Below are 25285 nucleotides of genomic sequence, written 5' to 3' on the forward strand. Positions count from 1 at the left end.
TATGTTCACCATAATTAGGCCTTAGGGTGAAAAATAAATAGAAATAATGTTTTGATTTAACCTTTATTTTAAACGTTCTTTATAAATAAAACAAAATAAGCATCAAATACAATGTCCACAATTTAATTATAATAACACAGGCTCGATATTTGAAATTTGTTACTCTTTATAACTGACTTTATGATATACTTTAATATTGAATATCTATTTAAAGTTACAAGTGATGTAGAAATTATGTACACACTTTATACTTGGATGGATAAATTATTGTTGAAACATGTATCACAAAATGTACTAGTAAGAGGTAAGGTATAAAAACACAAATTAATAACAAAGTAAAATTGTATTACGATGAAGATAAATTAATAATGTACCATCGGGTAAGGTACTTTAACGATAGTAAAATAATACGCTAAATGTTTGTCTAAAATTGCAGAATAAATATTTGTGAATAGCAAGGAAACATTTTGATGTGACACACAAGCAATAGTGTGTACAAATACTTCATTGTGCGAATTTTTAATACATTCTAGAGTTTGGTAACTTGTTTCAATATGTTTATTATTATTGTTTACGTACGCATACACTTTGGTGACTAAATAATATTAACCTAAAGTATTACAATTAAATAACCAAATAAAAACAACGAAATCATCTAAGGAAATTGTCTTTTGACAGCACTAAGAGCACATTAATTGGACTATGACGCTTTGTTAATAGAATGATGTGAAGTAGTTTCATACACAACGGCGTACAATTAAATTGTGATTCCAGTAATACAGTTCAAAGTAAAACTAATAAAATAAGATAATAAAAAATAAAGATTTGCTAAATAAGGAAATTAGTTCCGAAAAGTTTACATATAAAATAATTTCATAATTTTATTGGAATAAAATGCGAGACTAACGCCGAGGTCGTCAGTTATATCACAACACAACATACATAAAAATACCATTTCATTTTAAAAATATATTTTAAGAATAATTTCGCAGCCTTCATTTACATGTCTTATAATACTGTTTGCCAAGGCATACAAAGCTGTTAGTATCTTCAACGTTATTGCTATGATTTCTTTATCGCGGAAAATATTGCTCTCAAAACAAATTGGACGATTCATGAACAATATTCAAATATACATAATATATAGGGAGAAACACTTACACCTAAGGTGATATAATATTAAAGAATGTAAGAATAGAACGCCAATGAGATGTTAGTAATTAGTGAATCACAATATTTGATATATAGTGATTATAAGAATAATTATTTTAATACAACATTACACATACTAAGCCACGACGACAAATAGAAATATAATATGTTAATTATTTATTATGCGTCAACATGTTATAGTATGAGTGCGAGCACTCGTAAGCTTAATTTCTTATAGATTGTAACTGTGAAGGCATCGACGTAGGCGATTCATAAGACAGCGAGGGATTATTGCACTCGAACAACACTCTGGTTCGTTTCAACGTCACACTCCGTTAGGCCGACAGCCGCCGCGCACCTCTTCGGCTAGTGTGAATAAATAATTCCTATACCTCGTCTAGGAGAGGTTTAAATAAAAATAGCGTATATATTTGAACTAAAGATTCATAGTGATCAATCAATTAGACTATAAGATACAACATGGGCTACTCAGTGACTAGTCTAGGGGCGTACAATCAATACTCGTAACACGAACAACAACAAGATAAATACAACGATCACATCGGGCCGGGCCCGCCTTCGCTAACCCCACTCTACTGCCGCTGGCTCGTTCACCTGTGCGAGATACAGATAAACGTCAATGAGTAATAAACATTGGTTAGTATAACACTAAACAATTAAATAAATTAAAAAAAATGTGTGTACACACGTAAGAAGTGAAACTTCTTTATGACCTTATTTTTCAAAAATAATTTACTATACGCAACTTTACAGAAATACGTCGAATCAAGATGGCGCGTAACGGAATAATGTCACGCGTAACGATAAAATGTTACACTAAATTTTTTTCCAACCCCGATAAAGAAGTTTCACTTCAAAAAAAAATAATGTAACGATATTAATTATTTTTAGTCACTTTAAAACTATTCAGATATTTTTAAAGTGACTAAAAATAATTATATATTATTATTATATTATTATTATACAGGGTTAGTTTTCAATGATCAGCCAAAATTTAAAATTAAGATCTAGATATTAAACCAAAGGTACAATTTGAAATATAATTGTCGCATAAAATAAAATAAAATAATAACATTCATTTGAAAATGTCTTAAAAATTTCCTAAATCGTAAACACCGCCAGAATCAATGCACTTGTGTGCATGCGCGCATTGCCAAATTTATGTGTGTGCTAACTTCTACCTATCTAGGTTGTTGAACTGAATTGTGCTTTTGTAATGTCCACACGTTCGCTTTTTAGTGGCGGACAGGAATGAAATCTAATTAAAAAAAAGTTTTTTTTTTCATTAGATCTAAAATGTTATCGATTCTGAACCATTTCTGAAAATTTGGCCGGTCATTGAAAACTAACCCTATATATAATACGGTAATCTGGAATCCAAAGACGCAGTTATCTCTTATAATAATTGTAATGTACGTGAGTCCGCACCGTGTGTGGTCAGTGCGCGTAGTGCGGCGGGTGCGCGTCGCGGTCGGGCAGGCGCCGCACCTTCATCGTGCCGTCCGCGCCGCACGAGAACAGCCGCCCGCCGTTGTCTGCTCACGCAAATTGTTTTATTATATTACATTTTTGTATCGAACTACGTACGTTATAATGATACTTGATGAATTAGTGATGTATGTGCCTTTCACTTGAAACACATTAAGCCACTTAAAATTTTTATGGATTAAATTTTTTTTTGTTGAGATTTCGAATATTTAAAATAAATGGCACAAGAATTTCAATTTACCAAAAAATATATATATATTTCAAATACAACGATTTTGAAATCGTTAATAAGCTGTAAATATTTACCAATATATATTTGCGTGACGCCTTGTCCGATGTGTTTGAAGAATGAACTCCGGGCGTGTTCACCCGCAAACGTGTGCAACAACTGGTGCGTCGCCAGGGAGAACACCTGAATAAAATGTTAGATAAATCAAACTAATTCAAAATAAGTTAATTTTGTAGATTTTGGACGGAACATTTTTGAACTGAAACTTCTTTATCGGGGTTGGACAAAAATTTAGTGTAACATTTTTGCGTTACGCTGTAGGCGTGACATTTTTGCGTTACGCCGAAGGCGTGACATTTTTGCGTTACGCGCCAACTTTTTCTTATCCCTAAGTTTCACTTCTTACGTGTGTACTCTAGTACACGCACACATTTTTTTTTTATTTAAAACAATCCTATATTTATAAACCTATGTTGAAACAATGTCATTATCATAGATTGCACTGCCGTCGTAAATTCTGCTTAGATCAATACGAATTCAGAGGCTATATGCTCACCTTGATGTCGCCGTCGGCCGCGCCGATCGCGTACTGGTCCTCGTGCGGCGAGAGCGCGACGCACTTGATGGGCGCGTGGTGCGCGTGCAGCTTGTGGCGCGGGGCGCGCGCGCGCAGGTCCCACACCAGCACGTCGCCGCGCCGCCCGCACGACACCAGCGCGCCGCTGCCGCCCGCCCACGACACGCACGACGCGCCGCCCTCGTGGCACGTCCACGCTGCGGCCACACCGCACATTATACACTGATACATGTACGTAGTACAGAATAGCTAGCGCTCTTTGGCGTAGTACAACACATTGCAGCGACACGCACGACGCCTCTCTCTAGTGTGCAACTTAGACGTGCAAACGTGCAGTCTATGTTGCACGCAACGTGCGGTTGTATTCAGCGATATTATTTATATAGTATTTATTGAAATAAAATAATGCAACGGTAGAATTAATACTTAAACAGTTGTATACTCACAAACTACTAAAGCTTTCTTGATAGGCATTAACGTATCCCAAATGGCAACGTTTTTACTTTCGGAACTGTGACCCGCTGAAATTAAAAAATTAAACATTATTAAATTTATCATCATTCCATCAAAAATAAACTACAGACTATTCCTTGATTGAAATGTTACCTGTTGCAACTAAACTACAGGAACCCAAAAATACGAAGTCGCTTATTCCTTTGCTATGACACTGATGAGTCTGTAAATACAAAAGCAAATTCATTAATTCACTAGCAAGTTCACTAGAATAAATTTCCTTTTCATCTTCCAAATTCATACGAATCATGTAGTAGTCACATACAATTTTACACTACAAAATGAACATGAAAATATATTTATGTCAATCTTTTAAACGCATTGAGTTTATTGCGCATTTAATATCTAGATTTTGTCTTGAATTGAATTGCGAAATAATTACTTTCATGCCCTTCTCAATTCCTATCTAACAAAAGAAGTTCCTAAATAAAGTGTGATAATAAAATAAAGTGTCGGCAACTTACAAAGAAGGGGCGTGGCGGGGCTTGCGGCTGCGCGCTGCCCTTGGGCGCGGGCTGCAGCTGCCACATGGCCAGGTTGCCGTCCGCGTCGGACGCCGCGAACTTGTTGCCGTAGTCCGAGAAGCGCACGCGCGTCACCTTCGCGAACGCGCCCGGCGCGCGCGGCGACCACACGCAGTACGGGTGGCCCCACTCCCACAGCTGCACCGACCCGTCCGCGCCGCCCGTCAGGTCTGCCCACACACACACGCACAATCGTAGGGAACAATAGTTACGTCAGAGCTATGCTCATCGCGGTGTGCAACATATAGAACCGTAAAGTTAGAAAGTTAGAGCAAAGTAACCAGGCTCGAAAATTATAAAGGCATATCGCTGTGTACAATTTACTGTAAATAATCCTGAATATAGTAACACCAACGGTACCTACTAAAAATTACAATTTTTTTATAAAAAAAAAACAATGTGAAAGTTTATGCCCCAGCATGAACTCATTTTATACGAAATCAACAAGCAATAATTAATTTATTAATCAAAAACTTACACAAGGGTTGTGAAGGATGCGCTGCCATACGCTTAATATTGTCGATTTTGTGTTTCAGCACCTAAAGTAAAATTTTATATGACCACATAATATATAAAATGGTACACGAAAACTAAATTTCTATTTTTTTTAACAGTATAAATTATTTATTATGACGAAGATTTAATATTACATTTGGTTATAGGTTTCAAGCGTCTTATTTAGTAGGTATGTATTATTAACTTATATTTAGTTATAGGATATTAAAAAATAACAAAATAAAACCCAAAATATCACGAGCACGCATACAAAACAACAAAAAGTTAGCATCTCGCTGTGCAGCCAAATAATATTATAATAGACAAAAAATTCATAAAAAATAATGTTTACAAAAAGTTCCAATATCTAAAATGACGTGAGTAAAATAAAACACATCGAATGAAAACCAATCGGGAGCCAAAAACAAACGACACAACGGTTGAACGAAAAACAAATAGTGTAAATCGAATTAAAAACGAAACAAATACAAAATTACGAAACGATGGATCGGGCGATGAATCGATAAAAAAAATTCAGAAGACATCCAAGATCTAAAACATCGAAATAAAGCTGGCTGAGTGCGGGATGTCTAAGGGGTGTGTTTGGGGAGCGGAGTGGGGGGAGCGGGGACTGTAGGCAGCGGGGGGGGGGGGGGGTCTCGGCAGTCACTGACCGGTTTCATGAGAAGCTTGGAGCGGTGCAGCACCAGACGACAGTATTTCGCGTCGTGGCAACCCGGAAACTGCAGTCCTTTCACCTGTAGTTAACACTTATTACCATAGTACATAACACCACTATAGACTACCTAACTCTCCTAGAATTTATCTATCTTAGATGACTGGAACGTTACCCATGAGCCCATATTTTTACGTCTCTAACTCTTTCTTCTGAACCATTTGGGATATTGGAACTTCCGTTGTAATATACTTTAAAACGATTATATTTTATAGTATCAATTTATTTTAGAGTCTAACTAAGCAAAGCTCTTGAGGCGACACGCAACATGTTACAGTTTACCAACACCATTCCACAAACCCAGCGAGTATTACCAAAGTGAATGAATGATACATAATCCAACATGTCTATATTTTATGGAAATGTTATATAATTGTATTATTTTGTCATTCGTTCACTCAATCCCAGTCGCAACAAGTGAATGTTGTTAGTGAATATACCGTTCACGTACTGTGACAACGCACGCTTCGTGCCCACTTGGCTTTGCGTGGCTTGACCGTCGCTCGTGCTGTGGATTTGATATTTGTTAAAGACGAAGCGATACATATTCATTGTTAACATCCGATTTTGCCATATTAGAAAATTAGTAGGATAGAATTGATTTCGAGTTAAATAAATAGTTATTACACCGAATAAATTAGTATATCAGTATATACACAATGGATACATAGCCTGAAAATAAAATATTTTTTTTAGTTTTTCAGCAGGAAAATTTTTCTTGTCACCAAAATCTGAACCACACCATTTTTTAGTATATTAAAAACACCAAAAATCTTCATATCGAATGAAGATAAAATATATGAAATATTATACACTATAAGGTACAGTTAATAAATATACAATAGGTAAACAAAATAAGTATATTACATTTTACTTCAAAGTATTTTTTTACAAAATATCTTTGATGTTTAAGGTATCTGTATCTAGGAATCATAATCTGTATCACAATGAAGATGATCAGAATTACAATTACTACTATTTTTATTATTCTATGCTAAAATAAGAACTGTTTGTAATTTTGGCAATAATATTTAAATATTTTAGAGCCAATTTATTTACTATAAATATTTCGAGAGAGCAAACTAATATTTACATCACAGGATAAATATATTTTTGCACCTAAATACGCATAACCTTTGCTTTGAAGATTCGTGTTCTTCCGAATTATTAAAAAAAAATTACCTTGATTATTTTTGTGATGAATGTTTTGTAATAACAATCACAAGACGATAAAACAAAAACTACATAGAAACAAACCGATTTATACATGTTCAATGTGAACTGTCCTTTTAGTTTACCATAACTAAAATAAACCAATTCTACAAGAGCATACCATCTTGAATATAATATGATTGGATGACTTAAAATTTGATATCCAACATTTTAAATAAAGTAACAATAAAAGACAAGATTTCCATCAGAATCCATTGGTAAGCTTTAAAAGTATGATTAACAAATTCAATTTTTTTTCAAACTGAGACAATCATACGTTGTAATATTTATAAATGTTGTTTGGCTGTTATGACAACGAGTGTGCTTAGAAGAGTTTAAAGTAATAATTATTCTGTTAGCGATTACTAATGCCATGTCATAAATAAACCAGTGTATATGAGATTTGATAATGGTCCGCAACATAGTGCGTTGGTGTTAATGTAAAAGTGTAAAGATTAGTGGTTAATGTTGTCTTTATCTATTTAGTTATTGTTATACAGTTAGTGCTATGTAATTAAAAGTTAGTGTTTAGTGATATTTGTTTAATGTTTAGAGGTTATTGTTTACTGTTTGGTGATTCGTGTTTAGGTGCTAGTGTCTAGTGGTTAGTGTTAAGTGTTTATGTTCATTGTTTATTAGTTAATGGTTAGTGTTATGATTTTATTATTATGTTGTTAGTGTTATGTGTTTGTTGTTAAGTGGTTAATAATAGTGGGCTCACCACACTAGCACCGCGGCCAGTCTGCCCCGCGATACCAACAGGCGCGGAGGGCGCGGTGGGGTTCATCGGTGAAGTGTTGCCCGTGCCCGGTACTGAGCCGCTGTTGCCCCTGGAATATTCATTACATAACGTAACGTGTGTAAATCAATCACAATCACATTACGCTCTTGTACTGTTGAAAATCCTTTCTACTTATCAAGTGTCCATAGTCTATACTAATATAATATAGCTGAAGAGTTTGTTTGTTTGAACGCGCTAATCTCAGGAACTACTGGTCGGATTTGAAAAATTCTTTCGGTGTTAGATAGCCCATTCGTCGAGGAAGGCTATAGACTTTATATCATCACGCTAAGACCAACAGGAGCGGAGGCACGCGGGTGAAACCGCGCAGCGCAGCTAGTGAAATGATACAATGACACGCACTTGTCGTGGTGCTGTATGAGCAGGAAGCCGGTGTCGGGCAGCGCGGCGGGGTCGCTGGCGAGCGCGAGCAGGTCCACCTCGCACTCCTCCGCCCAGCACGCGCCGCCGCGCAGCAGCAGCGACACGTCCATCTCTTGGACCTCGCGAGCTGTCGCCACTGCCAGCAGACCCCCTCCCACCTGGTAAACATCACATTAACAAGAATAATGACCGATTTCTGGATATGTAAAATAGTGTAGCGACACCTCGCTCTGAATCGCGCAAGCGAAATGTTTTGCTACAGAGCTATATATACAACTTTCCGACATCATCCATCGGGGCCTTCACGGCCGGCCAGTCGAGTTGACTGGTCGAGGATCCTCCCTTTATCGATGGAGTAATTTCACCTTCCTTCCTCCATAATAGACGTTCAACCCATTGAGCCCCGAGCAGCCCGATCGGACCACGTCCTGTGATTCCGGGGGCTGAGTTATTATAAAGAAGACAAAATGATAAATTACTTATGAGGAATAATATTAATTCACTTTTACAATTCACCACGCTGTATAGAAGAAAAAAAAAATCGGTCCTAAATCATAATAACTATTAGGAAGGTAAACAATAAATTAATTTTCCTTATAAGGTAACCCTATTTCACTCTTTTGGTAAAACTTGAATGGCCTTTTAATTCAGTTGACAAGTTTGTAAAGTGACTAACAGAAACACGAAACACCATCTAGAAAAACATGAATGAAACATGAAATGAGTCTCCAACACACCTTATTAAGACAGAAAGCGGCAATCGAATCCTGCTCCTTGTGTATGATGCGTACAGGGCTGTGCAGCTCGTCATCATGTCGCGTCACCGTGCGTCCATCTGCTGCGGGCTCGCACGTTGACTGCGTGCGTCGCCGGGAGAACACCGCGCGGATGAATATGTCCTGTACGTGTTTCGTGTAATATATTGTTTATTTAGTTTTTTATGTTAGTAAAATAATACGAGTTTGAATCCCGCTTCGTTATCGACTTATTTAATTAATTAAAATTTTCTCAAAATTTATTTTAATTAAAATTCGATGTAAATCGTGAACTCGTCAAATGTAATGTAAATCGTAAACTATACCTGAATTTGCTCCTGACGTACGAGGTAATTCCATAGACGTCTGGCAGGTGCAGAACTATACATGGACGCATTGAATGGTGTGTTGTGTTTTTCTAGGAGACATCTGAAAATTTAAATCATGTTAGTGTTATAAAAAAATTGACAAATTTATTTAAAATACCCTACTTTTTTAAATAAAAAACGGGCAAAAAGAACAAGTGAATTGCTCGAAAGCGAGCGATTACCACCGTCTCTTCTTTGTGGAGGCGTTGCTGGCCTTTATAGGAAGAGGGTATGTAAAAGTTCGTCTTTTTTCTCTCTCTTCTTTTCATTTTATATCATTCCTACCTGTACTTATTAATAGGCGGTCCGCTAGTGATCTGGTCGGGGAAGCAGCCCGGTATGTAGTCCTGCGGAGCGGCTCGTGACTCCAGCGTTTCGCTGAGCTGCTGCTGCCACTGTTCTACACGCCGCAGTGCCGCGTGTATTGTAGGGCTTGTGGTCGCTAGCTCTGTGGATTATATTGATATATGATGTATTTATTATGGATCAAATTCATTGATAATAATGCAATACCACCACACGCGCTGATAAATATGCGTTATTTACGCTATCACGCTTAGAAGTTAACGCGACAACACTGACATTCATTGTGCTGTCCGCGCAACTCTAAAACCACCCTTATTTGTATATGGTGCATATATAATGGCAGATGGTATATTTCATTACAAATGTTTGAAAGAAAATTTATCAGCATATAAAATCTAATAAGAATATCATATTGCAATGCTAAAAGAAAACACAATAGAACTTCATAATGATATACTCCAGTGTTTTTTGTCGTGACAACGTCTTATAATTCGATAGAGCCGGCTGCACGCCCGAAAAAACATGACTCATGCGGCGTTACCTCGCTCTGAGGCGTTCCAGTGCAAGTGAGAGCGCGAAATGAGCGACAAAGAAGGACAATCGTTGTCACGTTCAACTATCGTCAGTAAACTGACTTTACAGACAACCAATTTTTTTTCTATAAAGAATGCCTTCCAAAAAGATTGAACCGAATCATTTTGACGACAATAGAGTTTCTAGCTAAATAAATTTATATTGTCCATTAGAACACGATAAATAATATAGTCTGAATAGCCACGCACCGGACATCTCAATGCCGCACTGCTGCAGGAAGTGCTGCAGCTTGGTCTGTGCGAGGCGCAGCACGCCGACACGCATCACGTACCACGAGTACGACTCCGGGTCCGAGTGCTCGCTGTTGCTGCCGCGGTTTTTTGTCGGTCTGGGTGTTAATTATTAATCACTACATAGTATAAAACAAAGTCGCTTTCTCTGTCCCTATGTCCCTTTGTATGCTTAAATTTTTAAAACTACGAACGGATTTTGATGCAGTTTTTTTTAATAGATAGAGTGATTCAAGAGGAAGGTTTTAGTATATAATGTAAGTATTAGGATTTAGACAAAGCGGGCGGTAAGCTAGTTAACTATAAACTTTACTCTTTTGACTCACACTTAGTTTTACTCGATGAGGGAGTACATTATCAAATTTAACTTTAATAACCAATAATATAAGAAAAAGAAACTTATTTAAAAACACAATTTCGTCTGCCGTTTTGACCTAAAATTTATAAAAGCTCTTTTATATCAGGAAAGCACTGAAAGCTATAAGATATAATGTAATAACGTTAACAATTAAACATATTTCTTGTAAAGCAACAATCTGAAGATACTCACTTGGTAGTGGACGTATCAAAGATATCGTCTTCCGCTTCGCTTTCACTCTCGTGTTCATCTTCATCACCGGACTCGGCGGAATCGTAATCATTATTGTCTGGGTCTTGTTCAGCCGATGGCTAAGCAAAAAATTATTCAAGAATATTCATAATATTGCTAAAATATCATAACAATCACGTATATAAAATTACCAAAAAAATAAAATTATACATTATCATTAAAACATCTTTGTCGTTAATTTTTGCTACAAAACAAGATAGCTTTTCTTTAAATTGCTTTAGAATTTAGATTATAGTCTTCCAACCTAACGCAATAAGTTATTCTGCAAATATTATCATAATTAAATATCTTAAAAAAATAAATCTTCCAACATAATATTATATTCATTACACAATATCCTTACCTTAGTAAGCAAGAAAGTGAGTATACTGCACTGCGGCGACACAAACTGTTCCCTATACGTGGGTCGACCCTCTTGTATGTTCGCGTGCGGTGCGGTCGGTCCCAGACCCAATAGACGCATGTGTAGTAACGCGCGCTTCTCGCGTAGAGATGACCACACTGACGTGCCTTCCGTGCGCTCTACTAGTTTTGGCTGTAAGTAAAAGGTTTATTAATTGTAATTATGGAATAAGATTTTTTTAATATTCCACCTTTTAGATATAGTTCATGGTATAGCGGTCAAATTTCTGTTCAACAAATATAATATTTTAATTTTAAACAATAGTTTATTAAAGTGCTCAATTCGTTTAACAGAAGATATAAATAAAGAAAGAAAGATATAAACCGTCGAAGTAATTTCTGCTAGATTAAAAAAAAATATTTCTGGGTACTTTAATAATTGCTCATCACTTTTTTTAATTTCTGAAATATTTGCAACTAGATTTCCGCCCGCGGCTTCACCCGCGTTTTCAAAGTAAAACCCGCATCTTTCCCGTTCCCGTGGGATTTCCGGGATAAAACCTATCCTATGTGTTATTCTGATGTATAAGCTATATTGTGGTAAAGTTTCATTCAAATCCATTCAGTAGTTTTTACGTGAAAGAGTAACAAACATACATACATACATACTTACAAACTGTCGCCTTTATAATATTAGTAGGATTAAAAAAGTTTTCTTCTATTATATTTTCAAAATACCTGAGGCGGAGCGGGCGCCGTAGTGAGCAAACGCCTAACCCCTCCACCAAACAGCTTAGCGTGCACTTTGGTCTCCATATTGTGTGCAGCGAGCCTGTACAGTAGATGCGCATCTCTGGCTGCTAGAGCCCAGCCGAGCAGAGCCAGGTACACCGCACAGAACGCTTCAGCGAGCAGCACGGGTAAGCGGGGAGCGTCTTCTTCTTCTGCCGCTCGTAAAGCTAGCCCGCGGAGCGCTGATACACCTATAAATATATTATGCGCTTATAAGACAATGATGTAGCAGCGAATATCGAAGCTAAAAAGAGGAATCTCGAAACACAAAAATTTGCAAATGGCGAATAAAGAAGCTGTAGAATAAAAGCAAACTTTGAAACACAAAAAAGTTTTTAAACTTTGGAATGCTTAAAATTAATATAAAATGACTTACCAGGCCATTTATTGGAAGGAGTAGTAACTGCGAGTTCTTCTGTTGAAAATCGTCTCGCTCTGACAAGTAAATTTGATGTACCCGGCGTTTCAGCAATAATTCTGCAATTGAGTAATATAAAAAACATCTATTAGATCTGAAGATATATTAAGCATCGTTCTTTTCTCAATAAATCTTTATATTAAAGACTATAGATTCTTGAAAAAGATTTTTAATTTGTCTTTATTTTAGTTATTTTGATTTTTCTCTAATTTCTTATCAATATTAAACATAACTTTAAAAATTAAAATCAAACAGTTACATAAAAAAGTTATTTTAAGCTTTCCAAAATATTTTACTTGTTTTTTCGCTAAGATTCTAGTAATTATACATCATCAAGATCTCACCCATCATGATGCTGCGGGTGTTTCAAGCTGAACGTATCCGAATCGCACAGGCTTTGATAGATACAAGCGGACAGAGCCACGGCCAGTTCTCGTAATGTGTGTAAGAGGCGAGTGGCCGAACCACCCGGGACTCCTAGCTCGCCGATCGTGCCTAGCATGTCGTGTGCTACAGACTGGAAACAAGTTTAGATGGTAAATATGATGAGATTTTTGTACGAGAAATATAGAATTCAGCCATTTTAGCACAATCTTTTAAAAGGTATAGATTAATTATTTTTTCACAATGAAGTCCAAGAGAATGGTTGGTTCGTTTTCCTTTTACACACTACACTTACACTAGAATTATTGCAATATAAATAAAATAGTTACAAAAATAATTTATCGATTTTTCATAGTATGATGGAAAGAAATCCGCGTCATATTAATGTTTTATATCTATATATATAAAAGAAAGTCTGTATGTTCCAACACTTATAACTCGAGATCTGCTGAACCAATTTTCATGGTTTTGGATTCGTTGGATTTTTCACCGCCCAGAACAATGATATTTTATGTATAGATACGTTATATACTCACAAGATATCCAAAAAATATGCTTCCTATGCAGTGTCAGGCACACACAAATACAAGTTTCATTTTACTTAATTTAATTACATTGACAGACTGTATAAGAGAGAGGGCTCTAATAAAATGATATAAACAAAAAAGACAAAGATAGTTTGTCACTTCCGCGCAGGTGTAAGCAAAAGTCACAAGAATTCACCAATTAAATATAAATAAACAAATAGTTGCCATGGCAATTGGCATAGACTAACGACACAGAAGGTTCAATGTTATAGACTGTTATAGATGTTACGTTTCCTGCACACGTAAACAAATGTGACAATTTCATTTACTATTTAATTATTATTATGAAGTTGTATTAAAATGAAAAAAACTTTTTTGGAGATATAACTGTATTAAGCATTTATTACTAGCTGTGGTGTTCGTTTTCGGTCATCATCATTTCACCCGATAAACACCCACTGCTGAGCATAGTCCTCCTTATAGAACGACCATACTCCATACGGAACGATCTTACGCTATACGTTTCAAGGCAGTTCCCGGAACCCGTACAAGGTCATCACTCCAACTTGTAGGATATAATAATAGTGGTGCCTAGATGAAAAAAAGTATGAAATAAAAGAAAGGATGAAGTATAAGCCTTTTTTATCTAAAACACAAGTAAAATGTATGTTCAATAGCTATTTACAGAAAAGCAAATAGCATTTTTCGTCAGTAGCGATAATCTTTTCTTTAATGTATACGTATATTAAACATCATTTTTGCAAACAAACATTTTTGCCATCACGATTTCATTGTATATAATAAATAGATATATTTGTTAATTACATGCACTGTGTGGATTTAAATATAAAAATAATCAAGTATTTACCCAAATCGAAATTAATAAAATAGCCGTTCTATTTTCAATAATCGTATCTACATGATAATCTTTGAACACAGTGTGCGCTAGCTTTGTCACACTAGTGATTGAAGCAATGTTTTATCCCTTTCATTATTTCAATACAAGTGTCAAGCAAGTGTCATTCATTAATAATTGCAAATTGTTATTTTTGCTCTAAAATTATAATATTTTAATACATTTACCTGTGATATGATATTCCTCTATCTTTCTTTATTTTACTATCGTAATTTGTGCACTTTCTGAACACACAAGAAGGCATTATTGATAATTTTAACGTTTATATCAGCATGTACGTTCGCTGTCACAAGTCACAATCTGACTGATTCCACTGGTCCCAATTAGGACCAATTCACGGTTTACGTTTTGGTGCGTTGGTAACGTATCTACCTCTTGTTTCTATATATAATATCATTGGCCCAGAATAGAAGAATAAATCATAAAAACAACAAAAACTAGACGAATAAATATTTTCCCAAAATTTTGATTTTCGTACATGTCAATCATTAGTTGTCAATCCTGTCAAATACGGAAAATAGTGTTTGCGTTCAAAAATGTGTAAAATAATTAAAAAGTAAAAAGGGTGAATAAATATTGTTTGTATTTATTTTAAAATCAATTATTAAAAAGTGCAATAAAAGCAGATACATAAAAATTCCTTAAATGTTTGTGTTTACGCGTGTTTTAAGAAATTAATAAGGTATTTTTGGTGGGGAAACTAACCAAGAAGGTTAGTTCGATTAATTATTGAAAAAATTCTATAAAAATGTAAAAATTCTGACAATTATTTGTTGCGATTTCGTCGACTGCGTCAACAATATAAACAAGCTAAATTGCGTTTTGAAGATTGCATCCATTTATGCAATTAGCACAGAGGAAGATGCAGAAAATGTTGGTCTATTGATTATTTTACCACAACTGTTGCTTCCCGGACAAATATCAAGTGATCGGCACGACATCACCACACGTGTTTTCAAGCAAAAAATCCGATCACTGATGAGTTACATTAATGGAACACATCTTTGGGATTATTCAATGATGGATGTTTTCAATCGGATGACAACAATCTGGCTTGCAGCATGCACACATTTTAATTTGGTTAGTCGAAAGGATTCGGGCAGATAAAATGTATGAGTGTGCGGGGATTGCTAATCCTGAAACCGATCCAGACCGACATGACGTTGTTATCATGGACCGTGTAAAACAATCAACCACCAAACACCATGCATGGTTGACAGCGAGTGTACCAAAAGGTATCCACGAAAATTGATGGCAGAGACCATCACAAGCAACGATGGTTACCCACTGTATCAGCGTCGATCGCCCAATGATAACGGTATAATTACCACAACTAAAGTGAAACGAAACGTTGGCGTGGTCGATAACCGTTTAATAATGAAAAGAGTTAATCCATGCTGCATAACTTATTAAAATTCAATCATTTTTCTCTGAGACGTGTTTGAAGTAATAAAATAAAATACTATTACCTATCAACCCATATAAATATTTATTTTGTATCATTGTATTACGTTCATCAAAGCCTTAATTAGTTCAGCTAAAAGGTAACACAACATTCATTGACAGGGCGGTACAAAGTTCGCCGGGACAGCTAGTTATATATATATATAAAACATTAATATACCAAGCTAATATAATATTTAAAAAACCAACCTGCAAGTGTCTCACAGGATCAGCAACAACCGTGTTATTAGCTGCCACAGCAGCGGCCAGCAACGGCAGCGTGGTGGGGAACGGCAGAGGTGATAGTAACTGCTGATGCTGCTTATCCTGACCCAGTTCTTGTAATAGCAATACTAGCTCCATACGGACTGATGCTAGACCACCTCCGCCAGCACCGTGGAGTGAGCAGTAGGATAGTAGCGTTCGGAGTAGAGTCTCATTCGCTGTAAATAATTCAATAAGATAGATTTTCGGTTTATTAATATCAGTGTGTATACGAGACAAAAAAATATTACGTAACATCTTACCAATTTTAACATAATAACTACTGCTTGATATTTTTTCATGATTCAAGATCAAGTAAATATTAAAATCTTTTTAAGCTATTGCATAGCTTCTATCGCGGGCCAGTGGGCCGACACTTAGAACATCGTTTTGGTTAGCCTTATATTATCAAGCAATTTTAAACTTAATATCATGTATATAGAGTTCATATTATATTGTACTTTTCCAAGAGCTACCCGTGAATATTGTAAGCCACCATTTAGAAAAAATAAAAAAATATTTCTAATGTTGGCCTCTCCGATTTAATAATATATAAATTATAAAATTAATTTAGTTTTAATTATTTATTATTATTTCTGTTTTTTTTTTAGCCTTATTTTTGAATATTTTAGTTTTAACTTGATACATAAATAAATTATTTCTTTCTTCCTTCGATTTCTTGTCAATGGTCATAGACAACATGATGTTGATTTGTTGTATGCTGGTTGTATGAAATTTTAAATTCAAAATGGCGTTTATTGTTTGTTTTCGGATAGAGCAAGAGGATAGTTTATAAAATTTGTTCGTCGTTTATCGTAGATTTTGTTATTTACTCGGCTAATAACTGTACATTGAATTATCCCAAATACATTTAACTGAGCCTGCTCTTCCAATTTGTTGTTATTTCTGCCAAAAGTGAAAAAAGTGTTATGTGTAAATGATTGTGATTGCGAATCAATATTTGCAATATGTAACCCAATGACTGTTCATATAGGAGGATGTAATATAATAATTACATAACAATTTATGAGAAAATTTCTCTAATACATGTTCTGCCTGAAGAATCAATTGGAGAGATTTTATTATGTGCAAACAGCAAAGAAAACAACGGCTCTTGTATAATTCCAATATGGCGAACCGAACGGCAACCATGCACAATTGCATAATATTATAATATTGGAATCGAAATTTAGAACGAGATTATCCAACAGAAATCCCGCTAAATATTTCAAGGAAAAGAATAAAATGTGAATCTAGCTGTTGTAGTTACTATTGAAGCCGAATAAGTCCTACATAATAAGTAGGTACATGCCTAATTAAGATATTCAGTAAAATTCAAATGAAATTATTCATTTTTGCTGTTAATAGTGAGTTTTAATATTATATAAAAATGTTATACATAATAAACTTATTGATCTACATTGTTAATGTTTTATTTTTCCTTCCTATAAATTTGAATAAGAAATTATAAATAGGGTTAGAAGTGCTGTACCGAGCATCGATAATTTTATCGATATCGATATGAAGTTTTATCGATACTTGTACTCTTAAAGGGACATCACTAGCAACGTGAATTTTTAAATGTTGGTAGCAATGTGGGTCATTTTTGACGTGAACTTCTCTATGTTGGTATATAAGATTCACGGGTAGATAAGGAATGCATATGTGTGCGTGAGCTCGAAATCGAAGTACTGAGTGCCGTCTCTTCCTATATTACTTGCTCTGTGTCGCGGGCCTTGAGCGCGGGGACCAAATCGAGAAATTCCGTAATGAAAAAACCTCACGCTCCCCACTCCAACGGGCGGAGGTGTGGCTTGAAGGCATAACATGCAATAGTTTTACCGCGGCAGTCCCCGAGTGCCACACGTCGTTTTTATTTTAGGTCCGAGAATAGGTCGTAAACAATTTATTTTAATCTGTTATAAAGATGTCCTGGCAGAATAACATTTATCGGGCCAGCTAGTTTTGTCATAAAATGTAAATATTGAATTAATGGTACATAAATATACTAACTAGTACTCACCTTTGAGCCACTTCTTCCTCCTAACCGCCCGCTGCACTTTCGCTTCAAAGTCTGCCTTTTCCCGCACAAGCAGTTGATGCAGTGTCGGTTTGTCTGGCAGTGGAGTTTGTTCTGGATCAGCACATAGCAGTTCTCCCGCGGGCGGCGTCGCTACATAGCCGCAGAGACGCCGGAGCGCTTCCACTTCACGTTCCAACCAGATGTATAGCTGGTAACGGAGATGACCACCTGTTGACGATTGGATAATTGAAACAAGAAAGGACGTAATATAACTTGTATTTTTCGAATAGCATATGCAAGCATGTACGTGAAGGTACGTTTAAGCAGTGCATGTGCACGCAATATAATTTTTTAAGACAAAATACACATAATATTAAAATGTGAAAGCTTTCTTCAAATTTAATTCATTACCATTGATTTTAAAGTGAATTTAGTTTAATAAATCAATATTTAAAACATAGATGTATGATCTCCTCTTTTAAAATGTTGACATAAGAAAATTTATATGATAAAGTTAATAAAATATATATTTTTATACATATTATAATTTATAACCAACTCAAGTACATACCGTCCACTTCAAATCCAGTAGCAAGCGTGCTCAGCTCTTCCATCAATATTTTAAGGCACGCAACAAACTTGAGCTGCTGTGCCATGATATCAACGGTCGGTGTATCGTCCTTTTCTGGTTCGGACACCCCGTTGGCAACCGGTTCTTCTTCTGTTTTATTTATTTTCATTTCTAGTGGCGGCGTCGACGTGCCAGATGCGTCGGATCTAAAAAAATATACATTTTGTATAACGGATTTGTAAATAAAAGAGAGATATAAAGTTACATCTTCAATCGGAGTAGATATACAAACAACAATACATTATTTATTCCATTCAAATTATTTCAATAACTGTATCAACCGTTTTCGTATATATCTTTATTTAACTTGTATCCTAATTATGGTAATACTTTTTAAATTTAAATTAACAATCTTAAAACAACTATAGAAAAAAGCAACATACTTATTATCATCATCATCCCACGTGAGCACCAACTCATCATTCTTAGCAGTGGAAACGGGAGCACCCCAGTCGAGATCCAACTCTTCCGTTTTCGGTACGCTTACTGGAGCGCTCCAGTCTACTGAAGGCGCAGCCCAATCGACTGTGGTTTCTTCTTCTATAATATTTTAATAATAATTTATTTTGTGTGATCGAAAGAGTAACATTCCACGAAAGTAAAGACAAAAGTGAAATTGTAAAATAAACTTTGAGATTTTGATCAAGAGTTTTTTTTCTCTTACTAGTGATCGTCTATTTTCTCTAGTTGAACTTGCACGTTGAAAAAGAATCAAATAGAGAACTGCTTTCAAAAATTAGTTTATGCAAAATAATTAGCAAATTTGTGAATACAAAGAAAATAAGGCACATTATAATGTCAATTTTTATAGTTCTGAATACATACTTTTCGTCGAATCATCCAATTGCCCTGTATGAATGACCACTTGATTATGTTCCGGCACCACGGTCTTCGGTTTCTCATCTCTCACTCGCGCTGGAAGCTTCGAGAGCACTTCCAGAGCTAGCGCGGGACAGCCCGCTTTGAAGTGCCCGTGCGCGGTTTGGAAGTATAGCCGCCGCTCTAATCGAGTTATACCTTCGTCTGGCTCTTGGTTTAGTAAAGCTAGAGTAGCACCCTGTAACCAATTTTTGAATGTAATAAAAATCTTGGAAATTTGTAGTGAATAAATAAAACAACACATAGATAAAACCGATGACAATGTATCTAATTAAAGATACTGATACTATGCAATATGGTTCTATTTCGAACCTAAACGGTAACAAAGTTTACATTAATTTTAAATTTCAGAGAAATATCCAATAATCGATTAGTATCTTTCAACAATAATTAAATCAACTATTTTCTACGCTTAGAAACAGATCATAGCTGCAAACTTACGTAATTCCATCATTTAATTTGTGTGCTCATATCTCATATTAACATAATAAATATTAAGCAAAGGTTACCTGACTAGGCATATTATGCCGTTTCAGCCTCGGATGCGTCCGCAGATACACGTAGAAGTTGAACACACTTGGTTGCGGCTCATTATCTCTCGCTGCGTGCAATCTGCCCGCGGGCGTTAATAACGTATCTAACGCGGCGCCATATTGTTTCAGTTCCCATAACGCCATGGATCGAACGAACGGATCTGGGTGCGCGTGCTCTAGATCCATTTCTCCGTCTTCTGTCTCACCACTGCATGAAAGAAAATATTTATATAGAATCATTTACAGAGTTATTTACTCCTATGTGAAAACTTATAGTTGCATGCAGTTGGATATAAATGTGAATGAAGTGATTTAAATATATCAGAAAAAACATTTCATCGTCCAAATTGTCCAACAAAACGGAGCACAAAATAAAATGAAATACGTATAGGTACACAAAATAAAATATTTTTCAACATTAATGTAACAAATTGGTATTGATAAATTAACAAATATTTACCCTAATATTTCATCCATGAGCAGCTTTCTTAAGCTCGGTGGCAATGTGGTGTCTGATTCATATAACCTGGCTACAACCATCGCTAATTGTAGATCTCCTAAACGGGTTATTAGTACCTAAAAATGAAAATAAATAATAATAAAGTCAATGCAGTCCGAAATATTAAAACGCCTTTAAAATGACGCTTTTAAAAATTACCTCTAACGCGTCTTTCAAAGCACCTCCCAACAAAAAGAATGCTGCAGCATGCTCAAATCTCTGTTTTCCAAGAAGCACAAAAGCATTCTTTAATGCTGCTTTTCTCCAACGATCTTCACCAAAGTCATTCGAAAAGAACTGAAAACATTGAAATTAACTTAACTTAAAAAATGCACAAATAGAAAGAAATATATTAATAACTAGCTTCCGCCCGCGACTCCGTCCGCGCGGATGCTGGTCTTCGCGTGGATGGTTTATTTCTCCATTTTGAGTACCTAACTCTGACAATGACATCTTAAAATATCTATCTATTGAACCCAAATACGGCTAGGCCTATATTAATACGCAACGTGTGTTCGCGGTTCTACAGAACAACGTCTATGGATAAAACTCAAAAATTAAGATAATTTTTTTTCTGCGTATTTTTCCGGGATAAAAAGTATTCTATTTTATGCCCAGGATAATAAGGTATAATTATACCAAGTTTCATCGAAATCGAACCGTTAGTATTCACGTGATGCCTGAACATACAGACAGACAGACAGACAGACAAAAATTTTTTTAATCACATATTTGGCCTTGGTATCGATCCAGTAACACCCCCTGCTATTTATTTTTTCAATATTTTCAATGTACAGAATTGACCCTTCTACAGATTTATTATATGTATAGATAGATAATAACATTGAATATTGTATAAACACAACATATTTTACATTATTATTAAAAATTCACATATAATTTAATCAAACTTACTGCAGTCATCTTATCGTGATGATTAGATCTGAACAGACCCCACAGCAAAGTTTTCTTTTTCATAGCCAAATAATATAAGGCGGCATCCATTGGATCTTGCTTCGCCATGTAGGAGGCGCGAGCTAACTTCTCAACACATATCCGCAGTAAATCACCTCTTATCCACCAACCCACACCTATAAAACAATAATTCGAAAAATATTTATGGATGTTTTAAACATATAAGCTCATCTTGATAAATTTAGGAATTTTTATCTAATGCTTTTTACGTGTTCAGGCTGAAAATAGATTCTTATAAAATTACTCGACATTTTGTAACGTACATAATTGATTTCTGTATTAAGCTATTGCATAGCTTCTATCGCGGGCACCGAATCGAGACATTCCGTAACGAAATAACCTCAAGCTCCCCACTCCGACGGGCGGAGGTGTGGCTTGAAGGCATAACATGCAATAGCTTTACCGATGCAGTTTTTTTTTTTAACTTAAATGCATTCTATGAATTTATAATTCACTAATATTGGGTTAGGGCTGTACATAAATAACTTCACTTCATCAAAAACTCACCCAATTCCCTCATAGTGCTCCATTTGGGCTGTCCCTTCGTATACCCTGGCACTAACCCCAGCAACTGTTCGTGCGACTCAGAGTGGAAAGCCCACACGAGGTTACAAGTGCCAACACCGGTTCTTTGTAACGAAGCACGTTGAGCTAGCGGCAGACAACGGAGTAAATAGCCATAGTGCTTCATAGCTAGAAGGAACCGGAGGCCACAGTCGTCGAGCGAGTCTGGAATTATAGAAATGTTATTATGATAAATCATCTTTTTTTCTAGCAATGTTGATAGTTTAAAACTTCTTTGAAAATTTAAGAAATATCAAAGTATATCAGTATACTATTAAAAACAAATAAAGAGACACAATGAAACAGTTGTTAAAGTTTGGAGAATGTACAATCACATCTTATTCTACGTTCTTATAACCTGAAATAATTTTAAGTGTACTCACCCGGTAATATTTCCTGTCCTGCCCCTTGAGCAACGTCAACCATTGCATTTTTCGTCAATCTCTCTGTGAAGTCCGCATCGCAAGTTGACACTGTATCGGCTAACGCCAATAAGTGCATTTGATCGAGTGAGCTAAGACCCGGCAAATGTGTGTGTGTTAAAACGCGAGAAAGGATGCGACCTGAAATAATTTTAAGTATAATTCATCAAACTTGTTTATCAAGTCATAAGTTGGTAAAATTTTAATGAAAATATTCCTATTTTAGTTCTTTTAAAAATATCTTTTCTACAATTTAGTGTACTAAAAAACTATTAAAAGAAATACACTATAAAGATTAAAAAAAAACAAATTGAACAAAAATATGCATTTTAATCTCTTCGGTCTATATACCTTGTCTGGGGCCAAAATGAGATAACGGTTGACGTTCTGGCATAGAAGGCCTGCGGTCAACGCCGTCTTCTTCTTCCAAGAGCAAAGCATCCAAGTCCTCTTCAACTTCCATTGTTCCTTCGAATAGTTCATTGTAATCCTAAAAAATACGTAGTTTAAAATTGGAGACTTTACACCTTAAATTCACATAATATAAGAAAATAATTAAAAAAAATATTTACCTTAGCTTCTTGAATAGTGGACGGATGATGAGAGGACTCCTTGTCAGCGACAAGTAATGTCCATAGAGGTAGAGGAGGCACTGAAGTCAATTCCGCGTAATCCAACTGAACATCTTCTGTTATCTATACATCCCAATTTTCATATTGTTAAAGAAGATTTCAAAGGAAAAGGTGAGGTGATAATAAAAAAAAAGTTAAGATCTTTCAATTATTAAAAATATATATATATATATATATATATAATAAATAAACTACCATAAAGTATTTTTTAACATTGCAATATTGTTCAACATCAAATACATAGGCAAACATGTTATGTACAGCCATAATTCATGAGCCACCGTCTCTAAGATTTTGTTAGCTCATAAAAGATTCGACGTTTCCCTTCTAGAATGTGTGAAAGTGAATAATGGGAATCGATTTGTGCAATATTGAATGAAAGCAAACATTTTATTTCTGTGCTACAATTTGGATATTTGCACAATGTATAAGCTTTAAAAGCAAACATTTTGTTGCTGTTAGATTAAGATTCAGGTCTGGAATATCCACTTTATTTTAATGGTTTGCAATTAGAGTTTTAAAATTTATAAAATAAATTTGAGCATTTTTGTACAGCGTACTTATATTATACATTAATATTCAAGAAAACTTTCGATTGAATAAAAATAATGCTTTAGCGTATATTTAAAGAGCTTTCCTTTTAAAAATAATTTAGATAACAGATTTAATTAATAAATTATTGGTTTTAAATATAAATTCAATTCAGCAAATATTCCAGAGCCCACGAGTGTACAAGCTAGGTCACCTGTGCGACGCCGTCAAGCGGCGATGCGGCGCCCGCAGCGAACGACACGGACAGCGTGCGGGACCGCGACCAGCCGCGCTGCAACAACCACCCACCACATGCATACACGACCAGACATAGGCTATGCTCTTTTTTGTGAACGGAGCTTTATATATACTCGAGACACACCTATGCTCTTTTTTCTGATGGACTTTTAAATATACTCGAGACACACGTATGCTCTCATTTGTGAATGGAGGTTTATTTATATATACTCGAGACACACGTATGCTCTCATTTGTGAATGGAGGTTTATTTATATATACTCGAGACACACCTATGCTCTTTTTTTGCGAATGGAGGTTTATATTATACTCTAGACACACCTATGCTCTTTTTTCTGATGGAGTTTTAAATATACTCGAGACACGACTATGTTCTCATTTCCGAATGGAGACACACCTATAATATATACTAGAGACACACCTATGCTCTCATTTGTGAATGGAGGTTTATATATACTCGAGACACACCTATGCTCTTTTTTCTGATGGAGTTTTAAATATACTCGAGACACACGTATGCTCTTTTTTGCGAATTGAGGTTTATATACTCGAGACACACGTATGCTCTTTTTTGCGAATTGAGGTTTATATATACTCGAGATACATCTATGCTCTTTTGCGAATGAAGTTTTATATACTCCACTTTCTAAAGTATTTTGGAGGAGTGAGCGGGTAAGTGACGAATTATGTGGCGATCACCACCGCCCATGAGCACTCACAAAGCTATTGATGTTTATAGTTCGCTTTAAGTAACTGCTAGATTACCAGGGGAAATCTGAAAGCTAGGAAAATATATGCGGACCTTTTCATGCTTTCATAAAATGATTTGGCAAATTTTGCACTGGTTCCTCAAATTTCTCGAGAAAAGGCCTCTATAATTCTTTCTTTATGATAATTTTAAACAGTAAGTACACAGTTATGAGTTATATTATTATATAATATGTATGTGACTTATGCAGTTTCTAACACTGGCCTCTTAACACTTATTAAATTTATGTAACGAAACGAATTCCTAAAAAGTTGATTTTGAGCAAAAATTTGAACCACACGATATATTTGACCAAATGTGAACAAAACAATTGATGTTGGTGCCATGCAATCTGCTATTTGGTATATACAATTTTATTAATCGTTTTAGTTTGTTCAAATTGGTTAATAATTTTAGTTTGACCGTAATGTGGGTATACTTTACAACTCGAATGGAGACTTCTATAAGAGATTTTGCATCAAACAACATCATACATTCCAATAGCACGATCGTCACGTGTCATGCAAAT

The 25285-nt window shown here is 35.5% G+C and overlaps 1 protein-coding gene across 1 annotated transcript in view; it reads right to left on the reverse strand.

Moving 5' to 3' along the window:
- Positions 1 to 102: 102 nt before the first annotated feature.
- Positions 103 to 25285, reverse strand: part of LOC123698767 (dmX-like protein 2) — a 44779-nt gene continuing 19596 nt past the window's right edge. The window contains exons 30-63 of the mRNA XM_045645550.1: positions 23965 to 24042; positions 23160 to 23282; positions 22939 to 23077; positions 22549 to 22728; positions 22109 to 22330; positions 21542 to 21717; positions 20786 to 20923; positions 20588 to 20703; positions 20104 to 20335; positions 19541 to 19772; positions 19099 to 19255; positions 18656 to 18861; positions 18085 to 18312; positions 16008 to 16240; positions 12872 to 13044; positions 12486 to 12586; positions 12056 to 12300; positions 11319 to 11510; positions 10916 to 11034; positions 10324 to 10463; positions 9521 to 9683; positions 9194 to 9296; positions 8850 to 9011; positions 8092 to 8270; positions 7669 to 7777; positions 5674 to 5757; positions 4983 to 5043; positions 4445 to 4674; positions 4074 to 4143; positions 3914 to 3988; positions 3447 to 3664; positions 2968 to 3073; positions 2602 to 2708; positions 103 to 1767 (exon numbers count right to left, since the gene is read on the reverse strand). Of these exons, the coding sequence (XP_045501506.1) occupies positions 2611 to 2708; positions 2968 to 3073; positions 3447 to 3664; positions 3914 to 3988; positions 4074 to 4143; positions 4445 to 4674; positions 4983 to 5043; positions 5674 to 5757; positions 7669 to 7777; positions 8092 to 8270; positions 8850 to 9011; positions 9194 to 9296; positions 9521 to 9683; positions 10324 to 10463; positions 10916 to 11034; positions 11319 to 11510; positions 12056 to 12300; positions 12486 to 12586; positions 12872 to 13044; positions 16008 to 16240; positions 18085 to 18312; positions 18656 to 18861; positions 19099 to 19255; positions 19541 to 19772; positions 20104 to 20335; positions 20588 to 20703; positions 20786 to 20923; positions 21542 to 21717; positions 22109 to 22330; positions 22549 to 22728; positions 22939 to 23077; positions 23160 to 23282; positions 23965 to 24042 (5088 nt within the window). The 3' untranslated portion in view covers positions 103 to 1767; positions 2602 to 2610. The remainder of the gene's footprint in view (positions 1768 to 2601; positions 2709 to 2967; positions 3074 to 3446; positions 3665 to 3913; positions 3989 to 4073; positions 4144 to 4444; positions 4675 to 4982; positions 5044 to 5673; positions 5758 to 7668; positions 7778 to 8091; positions 8271 to 8849; positions 9012 to 9193; positions 9297 to 9520; positions 9684 to 10323; positions 10464 to 10915; positions 11035 to 11318; positions 11511 to 12055; positions 12301 to 12485; positions 12587 to 12871; positions 13045 to 16007; positions 16241 to 18084; positions 18313 to 18655; positions 18862 to 19098; positions 19256 to 19540; positions 19773 to 20103; positions 20336 to 20587; positions 20704 to 20785; positions 20924 to 21541; positions 21718 to 22108; positions 22331 to 22548; positions 22729 to 22938; positions 23078 to 23159; positions 23283 to 23964; positions 24043 to 25285) is intronic.

This window comes from Colias croceus, chromosome 16 (assembly GCF_905220415.1).
Source record: "Colias croceus chromosome 16, ilColCroc2.1".
Classification (NCBI taxonomy): domain Eukaryota; kingdom Metazoa; phylum Arthropoda; class Insecta; order Lepidoptera; family Pieridae; genus Colias; species Colias croceus.